The sequence below is a fragment of the Amblyomma mixtum genome, chromosome 5 (genome assembly GCF_055824585.1).
Source record: "Amblyomma mixtum isolate Tamu chromosome 5, ASM5582458v1, whole genome shotgun sequence".
NCBI classification, from domain to species: Eukaryota; Metazoa; Arthropoda; class Arachnida; order Ixodida; family Ixodidae; genus Amblyomma; species Amblyomma mixtum.
This window is the reverse complement of record NC_143016.1, coordinates 69,663,385-69,679,473: the sequence shown is the minus strand read 5'-3', so window position 1 is coordinate 69,679,473 and position 16,089 is coordinate 69,663,385. Positions and strand designations below refer to the sequence as shown.

The window sequence follows — 16,089 nt, the reverse complement described above, 5'->3', positions numbered from 1 at the left end:
GGATGCTAACATTTATTTTCATCCTTCACAACATGACTTTTGCAAGGGCTCTTGCAAAACTCAGCCAGAACTTTTCATTCATGATCTGCTTAACGTTGACCACAATGTCCAAACTGATGCCATTTTTTTTTTTTAGAACATGCAAACGCCACTGATACCGTAACTCCACAAGTTAACTACTAAAGCTAGAAAAGCTAAATTTGCGCCCTAATGTCCTTGCAAGGACCAAGGAATTTCTAACTGACCGCTCCCAGTTCGTTTTCATTAACCAAAATATGATCTCATTTGCTGCAAAATCAGGTGTCCCACAAGGCACTTTTTTGGTCCACTGTTGTTCCTATTCTAAATTAATGATTTACCAATGCAACTAACGTGTAAAGTTTGCATGTTTGCCGAAGACCGCAACATCTGTCGCACAGTGCCTCACATATCCCACCAAGCAGCTCTTCAAAATTACCTTAATCATGTTCAGGAGTGATGTGACCAATGGCTCATGTAACTGAATGCTAACAAAGCAAGTTGTCTTAATTTCACTACTGCTAACAGCCCCTCATATTTAACTACACTTTCATCACCTCCACTGTTGAACTTGTGCAACCACATATATGTTGGCATATATATGTATGTTAAGCAGTGAACTTTCTTGGTGTACTCATATCACAAACATCATGTCATCTGCGAACAAATTTCTCAGATTTCTGAAACGTTACCTATGACATATATCGCAGCACGTAAAATTACTACATATAAATTGCTCATCAGGTCGAGGCTAGAATATGCATTTCCAATCTGACACCCACATCGAACTTACCTGGCTAATAATGCATGACAGAAGTCAAACCTATCTAGCTAATACACTTGAAGCTTCAATGAACTGCACTGTGCAAGGTTAATTCATTCATTCATGCTAGTTAGAAAGACTAGAATTAAAACTTCAATCCGAACTTCTGAACTTTGGCACTCATCGTCGCATCGCTAGCCTTTGCCTGTTCCATAAAGCATTTCACAGTTCGCTCTACCATCCCCCATACATAAACACCGTCAAGCACATCCAACAGCACTGCGCTTTTCATATTGTTGGACCACTTAAAGGACCGCCATGCTTCCTGGCACATATTTCCACGAACAGCTATAAACTCAGACGGCCTTCCTTAGGATATTGCTGCCATTATCTGCCCATCAACATTTGCGATGACTGTGGCTTCGCATGTACAAAGCTTGTGCTAATCATAATCTACATGTAATTCCACTGCCTATGCAATACCCCAAAAGGGGTCTTTAGAGTAATAAAACAAAACAAATTGAAAGATCGGAAGAAAATTCACTTTATATTCGTACCTTGGTTACGATTCTTACAAATACAACGAGAGGTGTGATCTGAAACAGACGATCTGATGAAAAAAAAACTTGCATTAGGCAGATACATTCAGCTGAATTCTCTTGAAAGCTATAGCCTGCTATTTAAATTCCGCAAATACCCTGACGTGCTTGCTCCACTATCTGCTTGAAAAAGCTAGCGCATCATTCACAGCGAATCATTCACAGCGAATTTGTGACAACGTGTAACACCCATTTAAGGTAAGTGTCACATTACTGGCACCCTCCATAAGCAATATTAATAGAAGTGGCAGGAAAAAAGTTTTTATTTTCAACTAATGGCCAGTATCCATTTTGGGGCTTTCCTCTGGTTGTGACACTGGATCGTACAGGAATGAAAGTGCATGAATGGCAGGCGGGTGCCAAACTTTTGTAAGGCTGCGCCATGCCTTTGGGCACAGTGACCACAGCAGGTACAGGACTGTGTGCCAGGGCATCATCAGAAGGATCGCTCAGCCACTGTGGGGGCCATTGTGTCAAACAAGTGCCATTCTTCAAGTCAAGAGATGAACCAAGGGCTACCTGATGCTCAATTCTAACAGCCGCCTTTTACTTTAATAAAGGCACATTTAGAGCGAGGCATGTTTCTAAAATAAACATAATCCTGGGTTCTACCTGTTATGCTTCCACAGGATACTGCGGGTTCCTTGCATTGATTAGCGGAATTTAAACTTGTCCATCACAGGGAATCCACGGCATTAGTAATTATGATATCCAGAACTTCTAGATCCTTAGTAAACCGGCACAGCTGGAAGGGGTCTTCCATGGCTACAAGAAAGGCACGTTACTTCTTGATCAAAATGATATCCCAGAAAGAGAGTGCCCCAAATGACTTCAAACACATGGTGCAGTGAAAAGACACCGGACAGACCCTCTAAAACACGGTTATTACAGTGGGAAAGTGGGTGCAATAAAGTCCCTGGGTGACTGGATGGGTCAGTGAATACAGGAAAACACTGCCAGAAATAACAGGTGTATGAAACCTTTTGGCACTGTGATTTTGTCAACATTGCAATCTAGCTTCGTCACAGTTGCAATTTATTTCAGTGCAAAAAAATGAGTACACAAAACAAAAGTTCAAAAAAATTCTCCACTAGTAAACAACACAAGCACAGCCAGCTTTAATGAGCTATTAATTGATGCAATGCATCCAGCAGTAATAACTGCGTGTAAAAGGACCAAACATCACTGAGTGCAACGTAAAGTCCTATTGAATAATCCAGCACAGCGACAGACACTGTGGCCAGGTGACCATGTGTAAAAGATCTACAGACTCAAAACGCAGGATACTGCACACCATTAGCTACATTCCTGCCAACATTTCTGGCCCTACACAGATTATTCCAAAAATACTGGCGATAGACTGTTTAATGTTTTCAAGGTTTCAGTACAGAGGCAAAAGACAGGACTTTAGGCACTTTCCTTTTTGCCCAAGACCTGCTTGGCAAGGCGAGGTGCTACTTCCTGCTAAAATGTCACTTCAGCGCACCATGGTGTAAAGTAGTTTTCATGGTGCTATTGGACGCAAACGGTGTGACACCTCTATCACTGCATTACAAAGCCTGGCTATGCTCAGCTCCCCAAAAATGCGAACATAAACCTATCAGGCTGAATTTGTTGGCTCACCAGAAGTGTATGTAGCTGCGGTCTGTGGCGAGCAAACAAGCGTGGCTCCTGGCGGCAAATCTGAAGGGCTTGTGACGTCTGCAGAAAAATTCACAAAGTGAAAAAGAGCGAATGCAGTAAGCTCCCCAAGTCTAGCACATAAGCACAACGAATAGCCAGCCAGGAAATAATCCCAATGCCCACTGCATATTCAGCTCGCATTCGTCTCAAGTCTGAAAATTTCAACTCTGGCGGATAGTGATTTAAGCTCCTAGAAAGGGACTGCGCACTCGTGTTCAAGCACTTTCCCAAGTACACGCTACCTTTGTGGCCTTTATGGGGAGACAGCAATAAAGTAGGGGCTGGCTACGGCGGACCTAACACAGCAGATTTTTCAGATGTAGTGGACCACATTTACTGTCTCCCTTGATAAGCCTATATAAAAGTACGAGACTTCACTCGGAAATGGCTCCAGTGTAATATCAGTTATGACGGATGAAATATGCTTTCAAGTTGATGCTACTGCTCACAGAAGATAATTACCGTTCGGGCGGCAAAGCTTTGTGCTCATCTTGTATGCTCTCTGTGATGTGCAGAGCAGGAATATTCATACAAACATCCATGAATTGACATCATGGCCATTGTTTGTTCCCAATGCTAGAACACTATTTATGGGCTCCTTAAGAGTTTGCTATTAAGTGAAGCCACTGCTGCTGCTTAAAATCTCTAGACTGAAGTCAATCTGACACCAACGAAATCTGCCACGTGATGCTATGAAGTGCAGGACTAGAGAAGTGTTCGATGGTGGTCCGGAGAAAGTGGAAGCGCACCTCTTGTATGGCAAGGGTCTTATTACCCATGACCAAGCGGCACATAGCAATGTGTTCCAGAAGCAGCAGTTGGAATGAGTGCAGGATGGGGTTGCTGTCGACAACTGGGCAAACAAAATGCACAAATGAGTACTCAAAAAAATGGTTTCTGCAAAGCCCTCAACAGAGATTGTGCTATCACAGCTAATAACATTAAGAAACTATCACACATGCGCACCAATGCACAAACATGGTTGATCATAACAGGTGCACCGAAATAGTGAATTCTAACACTTGTCAACAGGGTAAGCAAAGCGGTGTACAAGAAGGCAACTGATTTTTGAGTGCTTGCAGGGACCAAAAAGGGATCTGAATGATAAAACAGTTTAAAAATCCATTGTAACTGAAAATTATCTGCACTGTGCCTTCAGTGGCATGGCATAAAAGACTAATAATACTGTGCCTTATGCTTCACTTGTTCATGTCCTTGGTGCTGCCACCGTTTTTTTTTTTTTTTTTAACATCCAATTTGGAAAGGACAGGTTCATTTGCCACACATTGTCTGCGACGTAAAGTATGGGCAGTAGCATTTGCGGGCAGTCTGCGCTGATGTGCATGCTCTCAGTGGTGGCATGTAAAAGCCCAATTCCACCAACTCTGTGCCAAGTAAAGACAGTATCCAGCAGGCTAATGACAACTCACTCGCAGGGTTTTATGGTTGGCACAGCAATACACAGCAGAGTATATCTGACAGTCTCTCCTGCTTGTCCCAGACAATGCATGCAACAGCAAACTGCTGCTGCCATCATTCAGCATCCCGACCCAATATGCAGCAACCAAGAACCACTAAACTTGTCGTTAAAAAAAAAAAAGAATGGGACTCAAAAACAGGCGCCCGAATAGCACAGTGCATGTGCACAATGTTGCCTTAACACCAGTGATCATTGTTGGCGGCACAAATGGCATCGTCAACCAGACACTTGCACATTCCTATACGTTAGGTTTGTGCTTATTTAATAAAAGCATTATCCCTCTTCCCAACCACTGCCACTAACAGGTGCAGATGGTTACCAGCACAGTTGGACTTGCTTTCAGGCTGCCTTTCACTTGAGCGCAGCATTGTGCAGCACTCGCATGAATGGACAGGAAATGACAAGGAAACACGTGGCGAAAAAGTGCAATACAGATCAGCAAAACCAGAGAAAATCACCACAAGCTCCCACACCATAAGATCAACACCCAAACCACATGGCTATTTCTGAAAGATCAAACTTTTGAACTGCACTTCATGCAACAAACTGGCCACGAATGTTATGGTTTATGGGGGTTTAACGTCCCAAAGCGACTCAGGCTATGAGAGACTCCGCAGTGGAGGGCTCCGGATAATTTCAACCACCTGGGGTTGTTTAACGTGCACTGACAACGCACAGTACACGGGCCTCTAGAATTTCGCCTCCAATGAAACGCGACTGGACATGAATATTATTAGTTATTCCTATGGGAAACTTGAGAATTCTTTATATGGGTCAGAAATATTGAATAAATCCAAATTTTTGGATAACAAAAATCAGCAGTGTAAGACTGCAAGGTGTAAACATCAATCACTGCACTCACAGCAAAATATATTATATTATATATATAAATATGAGGCCTACTCACTTTTGAGCTTCTCAATTTGCATAAGTGCCTTGTCGGTGTACTTGTGGGCCTTGTCCATGTAACCAGCTTGCATTGAATGCAACACAGTCACCTAGGAAGAGACAATGCAGCAAGGTAATGAACCTCAGCATGAAAACATAGAAGGCAAGGCGGTGACACTGGTGACAATGAGTACCTAAAATAGGTAAGAAATCAAAATAAAACTGCCAAGCTTGCACCGCCAGAGGCAGACATGGTGACAAGAATCAAACATTCAAACTGACAGCACCCTTTCACGCTAGTTATCACCAAAAAGTGATTTCCCACAGCAGTGAACCCGTACTCGCCATGTGTCCCACGGCCTGCATGCAATCTCCAAAAACGGAGGAAAATGATGCTAGACAAGGGAGACTGATGTCCAAGCGATAAGGTTCAGCAGAGAGGCAGTATGAAGTGACCAACAGCTGTATTCTACTACCACATAAAATGACACAGTAAGCTTGCATCTGTCAGCTGCACATGATATCTCCTCACTCCGCTAATAATATTCACTGCATGTTCCATTAGCTGCCTAGGCCTTACTGCAGCAGTGCCTGTCTATTCCTTTTTTTCTTACTGCCATCACTTCTCCACAACACAGGTGCCCTGAACAAGCAACCGGGCTGGGGCACCCGCATATCATCCAAAGCAGCACACGCCACTACATGCATGAGCAAGCGGGATGTCAAGCCTGCCTGCCCCAAGTGTTTTAAATGCATGAGGCACGTTATGTGCAACAAAGCACACCACCAAAAATAAAACATAAAATGCACACAATGGTCCTTTGTTCGCATCCAGACACTGCAAACGCTACATCAAATGATGGCAACCATTTGAGTGTACAGCCCCTGTTTTCTTGGCAGCACTAATGACAACACATGCAGACAAATTACAAAACCATGAGGACACAAGTTGGAGAACAGTTACATGGCACTTACCAAATAGACCAGGACACACATGTGCTCTTTGGGCATCCAGTGAAACATATCCCCAGGATTAGACGGCACAGCTTCTTCATCAGAGTGCAGAGACGTGATGGTTTGGATCCCCTGCTGGAGCTGCTTCAGACACGGCTTCACACTTTTCACCTACCAACAGAAAAGTGGCCACAAAGTGGCAGTAAGCTCAAAGTTCCTGGAACACTTTTTTCGGTAGATAAATAAAAATGCATTTGTTTGTGTGGGCTCAGGTAAAGATAGAACACCAACTAGCTTTCATCACCGACGGTAGGCATAAGATTTGGTTTGGTTTTGTTTGGTTTATGGGGTTTAATGTCCCAAAGCGACTAAGGCTATGAGAGACGTCGTAGTGGAGGGCTCCGGAAATTTTGACCACCTGGGGTTCATTAACGTGCACTGACATCGCACAGCACACGGGCCTCTAGAATTTCTCCTCCACCGAAATTCAACCGCCGCGGCCGGGATCGAACCCGCGTCTTTCGGGTCAGCAGCCGAGCACCACAACCACTGAGCCACTGCGGCGGCCTGGTAGGCATAAGCATAAAATGACTGACATAAGCATAAAATGACTACACTCAGCTAGGTGACACCGCCACCACGGGATGGCAATGCAATTTGTAAAACAAAACTATGTGGCTGGGCTATCTGCTTGAGGCACTAGTTATTATCCAAAGGTGCAAAAATTTTCAAACATTCAAGTTTTTTAAGGAGCCTGCAGACTTTACAGAAAAATTCTCACAGAAAAAGAACTTCTAAACTTCTTCAGATCTTGTGGCTTCCCCCTCACTCAAAACAAGGGAAGATGTGCTGCTCAGCTCAGACCTCAGCCATCAACTGACGACTATCTGACACAACTGACTGCCCACTGATCCCACTCTTTTTGCCGATGAATAAATGTGTTTTTTTTCACTCACTCACTCTAAAAATACAAAATAGTTCTAAAGGTTCTTACAAGAACCTGCAGAAAAAAATTCTCACTTTCTCCAATCATAAATAATGCAATTTCTGCTCGGTCCTCACCTGTCCATGTTCTCACACAAAACTGATTTCAAGGTCAAAATTATATTTCGACTGATTCCTTTCATGCAAAGTGATTGCGTAAACAAAAGCAAATTTTAGGAACTTTGCAGCACTCATGCTTGCAGAACAAGCAAATGAAAACACTTAATGAAGTCGAGCTACCACAGACACGAAGGCGTCCATATTAAAAACAATTTCCTGCGTTCGTTTTGCATGTCTGGCTTGACGTGTTTCTACCCACGATTATACAGGATATTGAATGGTTTACTGCGTCCATTAGCAGGCAGTGCACCCTGCAGCCACGTCCACAAATGTAGACACCCCCTGAAAGAGCTCTTTCTCGACTTTGACCTAGCGAAACAATTGTCGCCCCACATGCTGTTAAACATGCATTTCAAAGGTGCACGAGCAACAACACATTACACGATTCAGGCTTGAGAAGGGGATGAGTAATCTGGGGACGCACTCACCCCCCCCCCGTGGTTCGCTTTCCCGCAATGCACCCTAACTGTGGTTAGCCCCCCCCCCCCCCCCCCCCCCCCCCCGCAACGCACTCTTCTCAGTTGTGTTACTTTAACTAACAGGGGAGGGAGCTCGCGTCACAGCGACACTAGCGCCACGAATGGCGTTTTGCTGCGCGCGCGCGGGGGAGAGACGGCCCTCTTCTTCTCGGGACCGGGGAAGCACGCGTACCGTTTCGCGCGCCGCTCCGCTCTTCGCCGCGGGCGCCTCGTGGTCGGAACTTGCTCCCGCCACCCTGTCCCGTCCGGCCTCGGAGCTTCCCCTTTGCCCTAGCGTGGGCGAACGTTCGCTCGTAACCGTGCTGGTGAGTCGGACATCCTCGATTCCTCAGTGTATTTTGTTGCTAGCTGGCGATATTGTTGTTATAGCAATAAATGCTTTATTTGTGTCAGCCAGTGTGTCGTTCCTTTGTTCCTGCAGAGCAAGGCCCGCCATGGTCGGCGTGCGCTCGGTAGCACTTGCGATCACGGGTGGGGTCCGCGCGTTTCTGAACTGGGTCAGCCGCGGTTAAACGGGGAATACGTACTTATCTCCCATTTTAAAACCCCACAGTAATGACCCCCCAACTACCAATGCACACTTGTATAACTCCACCCAGGAAGTGTTGGAGGAGGCAAGTGGCAGCAAACACACACCCACCTGGCCGGCCGAGAGGTAGTGGCAGACCTGCAGGACGAGGAAGAACACCTTGAGTGCCTCCTTGTGCTGGGTGGAGCCCTGCCAGGCCTCCACCAGCTGCCCTGCTTGGCTCAGCACCTGGTGCACCTCAGGCAGCTTGCGGTCCACCATCAGCAGCTGGGGAAGTGCCACAAGGAAAAGCTCTATGCTTGGCTCCCGGGTCTGCCTTAGGCCTAGCCAAAGCCTTCAGGCTAACACACAGAAAATACTCCAGGCCCGCTCATCGCAGGGAGCTAGCCTTGAGCACCAAATGCACTCACTTTGTGGCATGCAGCCACTGCACATTTAGAGAAACACCATGGCATAACTGCTAGCTGCCAAGCAATGGTAGTCCGTTTAGGAGAAGACTCGAGACAAAAGGCAAGTTCAGCTGCCAACACCACATGCCAGCATAATCGGTTGCATATTTACTTGCTTTAGATAAAGGAGAGGTGCAGACTGATAGGTAGTGGCTGATAGGTAATGTTACCATAGGTAATGTTACCAACAACAAGTGCATTGTAAATTTCACAGAGTTGGTATGGAGAATCTCAATGGTGGACGAAGCAGCTAGAATAAAAGGGCTACTTGGTAGGTTAGCAGACATAAAGGAGTATGATATGATTAATATGATTTTTATTCATAATCATAATCCAGTTTCAAACTGAATCTCAACACAAAATGCAAACAACAACAACACTCAAATAAGAGCTGGATTCATTGCTGCTCCAATATTTTTAAAACTTTTACTGCATGTGTGAGAGTACAGCAGAAATTAACTAAGGCCTGCACAGTCCAGCACTATCCAAAGATCCTCTTTGGGTAGGCATGGGTGCACAGATACAGAGGCAAGCGCTTCTTTATTCAGTCACAAGATTTTAAAACCACCTTTCGCCTAGCAAGAGACACAGAACCGGCACACGGTACAGTGGTTCGCTGGAGAGATGAGTAAGGCAACAACACCTTGTTTACCTTCCTTGCTTATTCGTGCCTGTAATTCCTGGGTGAGGCTGTTCACGAAAGCGCCAATAGCATCGAAACCATGCTAATCAGCACTGTTACATCACTTGCTTTGCTGCCTTGCCAGGCATGAAAATAGACATGACACGGTACACCCACTAATGATAAGTATGTCAAAGCATGAAGTCCCAAGGTGGAAGACAGTCAGGCCTTTTCACAATCACAAGTCCTTTACATGGGAAAGACAACAGCAGAGAGCAAGTAATGGACGGGTTTGACGTCACACTGAAGAAAGGGCTTACCATGGTCACCAAGGCTGTTTTTTCATGTGAACCATGACTGTGCAGCACTTTCTATTCAAAAGCTACAATAGACAGCATTACGTACCTACTATGAACATGTAGGTAACACCAAGCCAAATGTAGCATCAAGAAAGCTGTGCAAGCTTAACTATTGATCTAGGTGTTGATCAAATGCAAAGAAAAACTCGTGCAATGCTAGAAGCTGTACAGCTGTGCTTAGGTGGGTGCTAATGAGTAATTACTCCCTTATTACACAGCTGGAACTGCTGAAGTAGAATTACCCAACCCTTGGTACAAAATGTGGAAGCACAGAAACCACAAATCAATGCTCTCATTTTGTTTCCAGTGTTTTTCCAGTACTTACTCATCTTTAACATGGGATGTTTAGACTTCATATGTAATCATCACCTGAAAACAATCCGCAACCTGTTCATCTAATGCAGCACAAAGCATAAAAAAAAAAAGAACAGCATGCTGGATTGAGAAATAAATGCACAGCATGATGTCTAATGGACTTGTACCCAACAGAAGTGACAATTTACACAAACTCACCATGCCTTCACTGAGAAGGAAAAGAATGCGGGTGTACTGAGCCCCCGTCATGTGCGCGTACTCGGCTCCCATGCTCAAAAAGCTGCACGCATTTGGGTAGTCTCGTTCAGTGGCGAGCATTTGCTGCAAATGCAAAGCAAGAGCAAATGAGCCTAAACTTGGTTTCACTGGTGCAACCCATCAAGATTTTACTTGTGGTTTGCACGACATCATGATGGGGACATGTCATGAGACATTGGTGCACAGAGGTATCACTTTCAATGCGTGCATTTTAGCTGGAGCAATGAGGCAGGTTCACAGTATGTACTGGTGGAGATTGCTGAATGGGATAATTTATAGCACAGCATTTTGAGAACAGTTATTATATTCCAACGTCTTTTTACAAAACACCAATGCTCCTCCACTAAAAACAGTGGTGCTCCTGTCGCCTTCATAGCACACCTAGAATGCCTCCATGCAATTTTCAAGGTTCAAAATCAGAACTTGGTGCTAAGAACAGCACATCATTGCTTGATGCTGGATCAGTTGGTTTACGGCTGACATGATTAAAAATGTTAGGGATGAACGAGATATTGAAGAAAAGGCATAGGAAGAAGTCCCAGCTAACAGGTCAATGCTTTTATTACAGCAAGCTACATGTATAGGAAGCAGAACACAAAAAGCAAGAGTATAAAAGAGAAAGAGATAAACAACAGAGAACATACGTACACATGTACCCATTATCTTATTTCATTTGTTTATCACGCATTTACAGGCTTCAAACTAGTTGACAAACATGCTGCTGCACTCAAAACAAGTAACCATGCAGTTTTTTCCTCCTTTTTCTACCTTAGCCTCCTTGTTCTTTGCCCTTTACATTCCATTTGCCAGAATAAAAGCTGTCACTCAATAGTTGATGCTTCTTCCTCTGTCTTGTCCTATACACTATTTTAATTATGCCACGAGAACACACTAGGTGCATGCATTGTTAATGAAAACACAATGCATAAGCAGCCGTATCATGCCAACAAATTACTTTCTTTCAATGATGAAGCACCATGTTAGATTTAGTGACACAAAACAAGGAGGTACTCCACAGGTGGCCATTCATGATCTCAACAACAGTACAAACTGTAGCTTGTAATGCAATAAAAGATAGCGCCCAGTCAGTGATCATTTTCTCTGAAATTATTATGTGTGCTGTCTGTTAAAACTACAGTGGCAATCCTGAGCAGGCAATGTTATCACAATTTTGGACAAAAAGCCTGGGATAAATTTTAAATGGCCACAAAGAATGACAGTGAACTGCGGCTATAGCTGGAAAATGCTCCAATACAGTTTGAACTGAGCCAAAAAGGCTGTCAGCTGAACATTTCTTCAAGCAGGAAAAAAAATTAATGGTACTGCAACACTGTCTGAATGTCAACTCTCCTATGCATCTTTAATTGTCACTTAGTACAGTCATCCACAGGCCAGTTTAGAGCGCTCGAACCCGTGCCATTTGCGCTCTAGACAAGTCTGTGAGAGACTGCACAACTTAGCTTATTCAGTGCCTCAAAGCCATCAGAATGCCTTCAAATACAGCGCTCAATTAGACTGGCGTGTCCAGTTTGATTCAAAATTTTACGGGACATAAGACCGTAAGCCAAACTTCACGGGTAAGCAAACAAGGAAAGGGGAATGAGGGGCTCGTTATAAATGTGAGAGAAGCCAACAGCCACAGAAACCAAGGGGCACAGGGTTTTTTTTTTATTAATTTATTTATTTTGTGGTGTTGATCAATTTATAATATTACTGAATATGTTATGGCTTAAGCTAATTGATTAGAAAAGCAGAAGAAAAAACAACCACATGCCGCCGGTGGGATCCGAACCCACGACCTCCGAATTACGCGTCCGGTGCTCTACCGCTGAGCTACGGCGACGGCTGTCAAATCTTCTGCTTTCAGGGGTATTTATGTTTACAAATAACCTAACCTTGGGGGTGTTCATCAGCGCCACCCATGTTCTTAAGCGGTGGGCATAGCACGTCCTCAGTTACCGCCAGGGTGTCGAACCGGCATTTTTTCGGGTTCGGTTCGGGTTCGGGTTCACGCCTTTCGGGTTCAGTTCCGGGTTCAGCTCCAAAGGGCTATTCCGTTCCGGTTCGAACCGGTTCGGACTGTCCCGAACCGGTTCGAACGGGTTCAAACGGGTTCAGGACAAAAAAAAATTAGAACGCAGATGAGTTTCAGTCAACCCTGCTATGCGTTTTCATTTTTCTGGCACATCGGTATACAAAATAAACAATGCAAAGATTTGTTTACGAGAACATAAAACTGTGATAGTTGGTAAGAGTTCATGCTTAAGCAGCAGAGTAAACAGGACAAAAGGAAGACTGGAGGCGACACAGACGCTGACTAACAACTGGTTATTACATTCTCGGAAAAGTGTATGAAGGCGCAGGACACAGTGAACAATCCAGAAAACAGAAGAACAAAGATTAAAACTAAAAAACCGTACTGCGCATGCACATCATAGTCGAGTCATGACATCTTTTTCCACGAAATATGAAGACTATATTCCATAGTAGACAGCACTCCGCTATCTCCTGGACCTCACGCAGTTGCCAGGAAAGCCTGACTCCTTCTCTACCAAATTGATGGATTGTGAAGCAGCACGCCCATCTGCTTTCTTCCTGATCATAAAGGCCTCCACCATCTCCCTACAAATTCGATCTGGGTGAATAAACAGGATACTTGTCTTTCTAAGTGGGGAAGGAGTGAGCATTTGTTCGAACATCACAGATGGGTGAAAAAAGTAGCGGTGTCGTACAACTTGGCTTAGCATTGCAGCGAGTGCAACGATTGCTTCCCCCAGTAGATAAGACAAGTGTCGTGTTTAATAACCATTTTTGCATATGTAGGGAGTTGGTCGAGGCCTATGTGATCAGGAAGGAAGCAGATGAGTGTGTTGCTTCACCATCTATCAATTTGGCAGATAAGTAGTAAGGCTTTCATGGCAATTGTGTGAGGTACAGGAGATAGGGGAGTGCCGTCTACTATGGAAGATATAGTCTTCGAATTTCGTTGAAAAAGACGTCATGACTCGACTGTGATGTGTATGCGTAGTATGGTTTTTAAATTTTAACCTTTATTCTTCTCTTTTTGGGGTTGTTCCCTGAGTCCAGCGCCTTTATATACTTTTCCTAGAATAAAATAACCAGCTGTTAGTCAGCGCTCCTGTCATCTCCCGTCTTCCTTTTGTCGTGTTCACTGCGTGACTTAAGCATGAAAAAATTGTTTAATGCGAGATGTTCTCACTTTACCCATTTTACTTATTGTCCGCAGCAAAGACGAATTTGCGGCAAGAGCCGCAAAATGAAATGAACTCGAAATTAATGAAAATCGGCTATGTGTACGCTGTAATCCACCTTATGGGGTGTAAGGCGAAAAGCCGGTGGATTTTGCATCTACAAGACCCTCCTGATTGAGCAGTTCGGGAGACCCTGTCGCGCGATTAATAGGCCTCTTTTGAAGCTGGAGTCAGTTGGGACTTTCTCGTACACAGTCTACTTACGGGGCCCCAAGACTGCCGCCTCACGCGCCCTCTACGTTCCCGCGCACCACTGAGAAACGAAACTGCCATGTATCGGTACCTACCTACAGACGGACACCTTTCCATAGCCTCAAAACCGACTTGCCAGTCCCCCCTCCTTTACTAAATGGTAAGAAAATGGGCGAGAATCCCTCCACTGCCCATCTGCCGCCCAACGAGAGCCTCGTTGGAGCACAGGTTCTCCCTAACATCCAGAACTTACGAAACATATTTTATTTAAATCACCTATTCGACATCGCCTTTGTGACTCCCGTTATGTATCGCGAACCCCTATAGCTCAGTATCTTCAAAAACACAGCTAATCGTAGCTTCTCACTACAGTACAGTAAGAAATTACGATATTGTCTTATTATGATGACGTCAACCTCCTCTCTTCTGATAAAAATAGTATCATAAAAAACACACGCTTGGATGGGTTGAGAACGCTTCGTTTTTGCACGGACACGAATTGTCAACAGCCCCGACGCGGTGGCTCAGTGGTTACGGCGCTCGGCTGCTGACCCGAAAGACGTGGGTTCGATCCCAGCCGCAGCGAACGAATTTCGATGAAGGCGAAATTCTAGAGGCTTGTGTACTGTGCGATGTCAGTGCTCGTTAAAGGACCCCACGTGGTCGAAAATTCCGCAGCCCTTCACTACGGCGTCTCTCGTAGCCTGAGTCGCTTTGGGACGTTAAAATCCAATAAACCAAAACAAACAAACCAAATTTGCAAATGCGACTTTTCCTGGGGCGCTATCAAAGGGAACCTTTGAGTTAACAAAATTTTTTGCGCCCTTGATAGAGTGATAAAGAGTGGTTAATCTGGCGTGCGCAATTTGTCCACCAACTTGTTTCAGGCATTTATTTTCAAAACTACAAACGGCCTCTTTCTGGCATCTATGCTTAATAGGCGACTAAGTGCTCGCCTGTCTTTTCTGGACATGCTCGCGAGGAAAACCGCGTCGATGGCCTACGAGGGCAATCATTGCCTACGCGTTCGCCGGCTCGGCCAGGCATCCCGAATGGAAGAAGCGCGGTGAGCGTGAGACGGGGGCATCGTCGAGAGCGAAGCTACTGACCATGGTCGAAGATCAACTAACAGCAGCGATTTGATAATTTTGAAATCCTTGCTGGCCATGCCGGTCACGTGGTATGCATAGCCTGCCCAGTCGTCTCCATCTTTTGCGCCGCTACCATATGCACGCATTGTCATACAGCGGACAGTGCAACGGATGCATTCTGCGCCACAAGCGCTTCGCTACTTCGTCGCTGCATCAGCCCAGGAACGACAGAAGAAGCTCGAAACACACGTGTGCAGATTTCTGGCAACGCATCGTTGATCCATAGCCGACCAGATGTTTCCTCGGATAACTACATTCCTGCGGACCACAAAATCGCAGAAGCGCCTGCTCTGACGGAGACGTTGAACACCAAGTGCGAGCTCTCCCTACTGCCAGGAGTAATTTATGTGGCCGACCTGCCACCAGTTGCTATGCACACTTCATCCATGATTAGTTATACCCGTCCCTAAATTTGATAGTTCGCAGCAAGGTCTCGACGACGATTAAATGACCGCCCTAGATAGCCTGGAAAGAGCAGCGACAGGCTCTGCTTTGCACAAGTAGGCACGCATAACGCAGTTTTATAATAAACGCCACTTTTAGCGGCCTTAGTATTTTTGGCTGTTGTACGAAGAATCCACTTGCTACGAACATCAGATATAACGAACGGAAGCCGCGTGACCGTCAGGTTCGTTATAAGTGGGCTCGACTGTAATTTCAATCGGTCACAAAAACCTTTTCCACGCTTCAGACATGGACCTTGCATGTTAGGATGAACCTTCGCGCCAAAGGGAAGTTTGTGCCGTGGTCAGTGCATTTCTTCCTGTGCGAGCAACGAGTGATAATTTGAGAAATAAAATGATATTTTTGTCGTAATGCTGTGTTGTTTTAGGACATACTTAAGCAGTCTCTTAAAAAACCCATTGACATCATACATTTCTTTAAAACATTTATATCTGCGACGAAAAACTCCGGAACTCCATGCGAACTCTTCGTGTTGATAGGACCGCTTAGCGTGTGGAAAACACGCATGA

At 44.9% G+C, this 16,089-nt stretch overlaps 1 protein-coding gene across 1 annotated transcript in view; it reads right to left on the bottom strand.

Moving 5' to 3' along the window:
• Nucleotides 1-16,089, bottom strand: part of Mau2 (Mau2 sister chromatid cohesion factor) — a 30,796-nt gene that overhangs the window by 10,614 nt on the left and 4,093 nt on the right. The window contains exons 5-10 of the mRNA XM_089544918.1: nt 10,441-10,563; nt 8,609-8,764; nt 6,407-6,556; nt 5,451-5,541; nt 3,813-3,916; nt 3,004-3,081 (exon numbers count right to left, since the gene is read on the bottom strand). Of these exons, the coding sequence (XP_089401044.1) occupies nt 3,004-3,081; nt 3,813-3,916; nt 5,451-5,541; nt 6,407-6,556; nt 8,609-8,764; nt 10,441-10,563 (702 nt within the window). The remainder of the gene's footprint in view (nt 1-3,003; nt 3,082-3,812; nt 3,917-5,450; nt 5,542-6,406; nt 6,557-8,608; nt 8,765-10,440; nt 10,564-16,089) is intronic.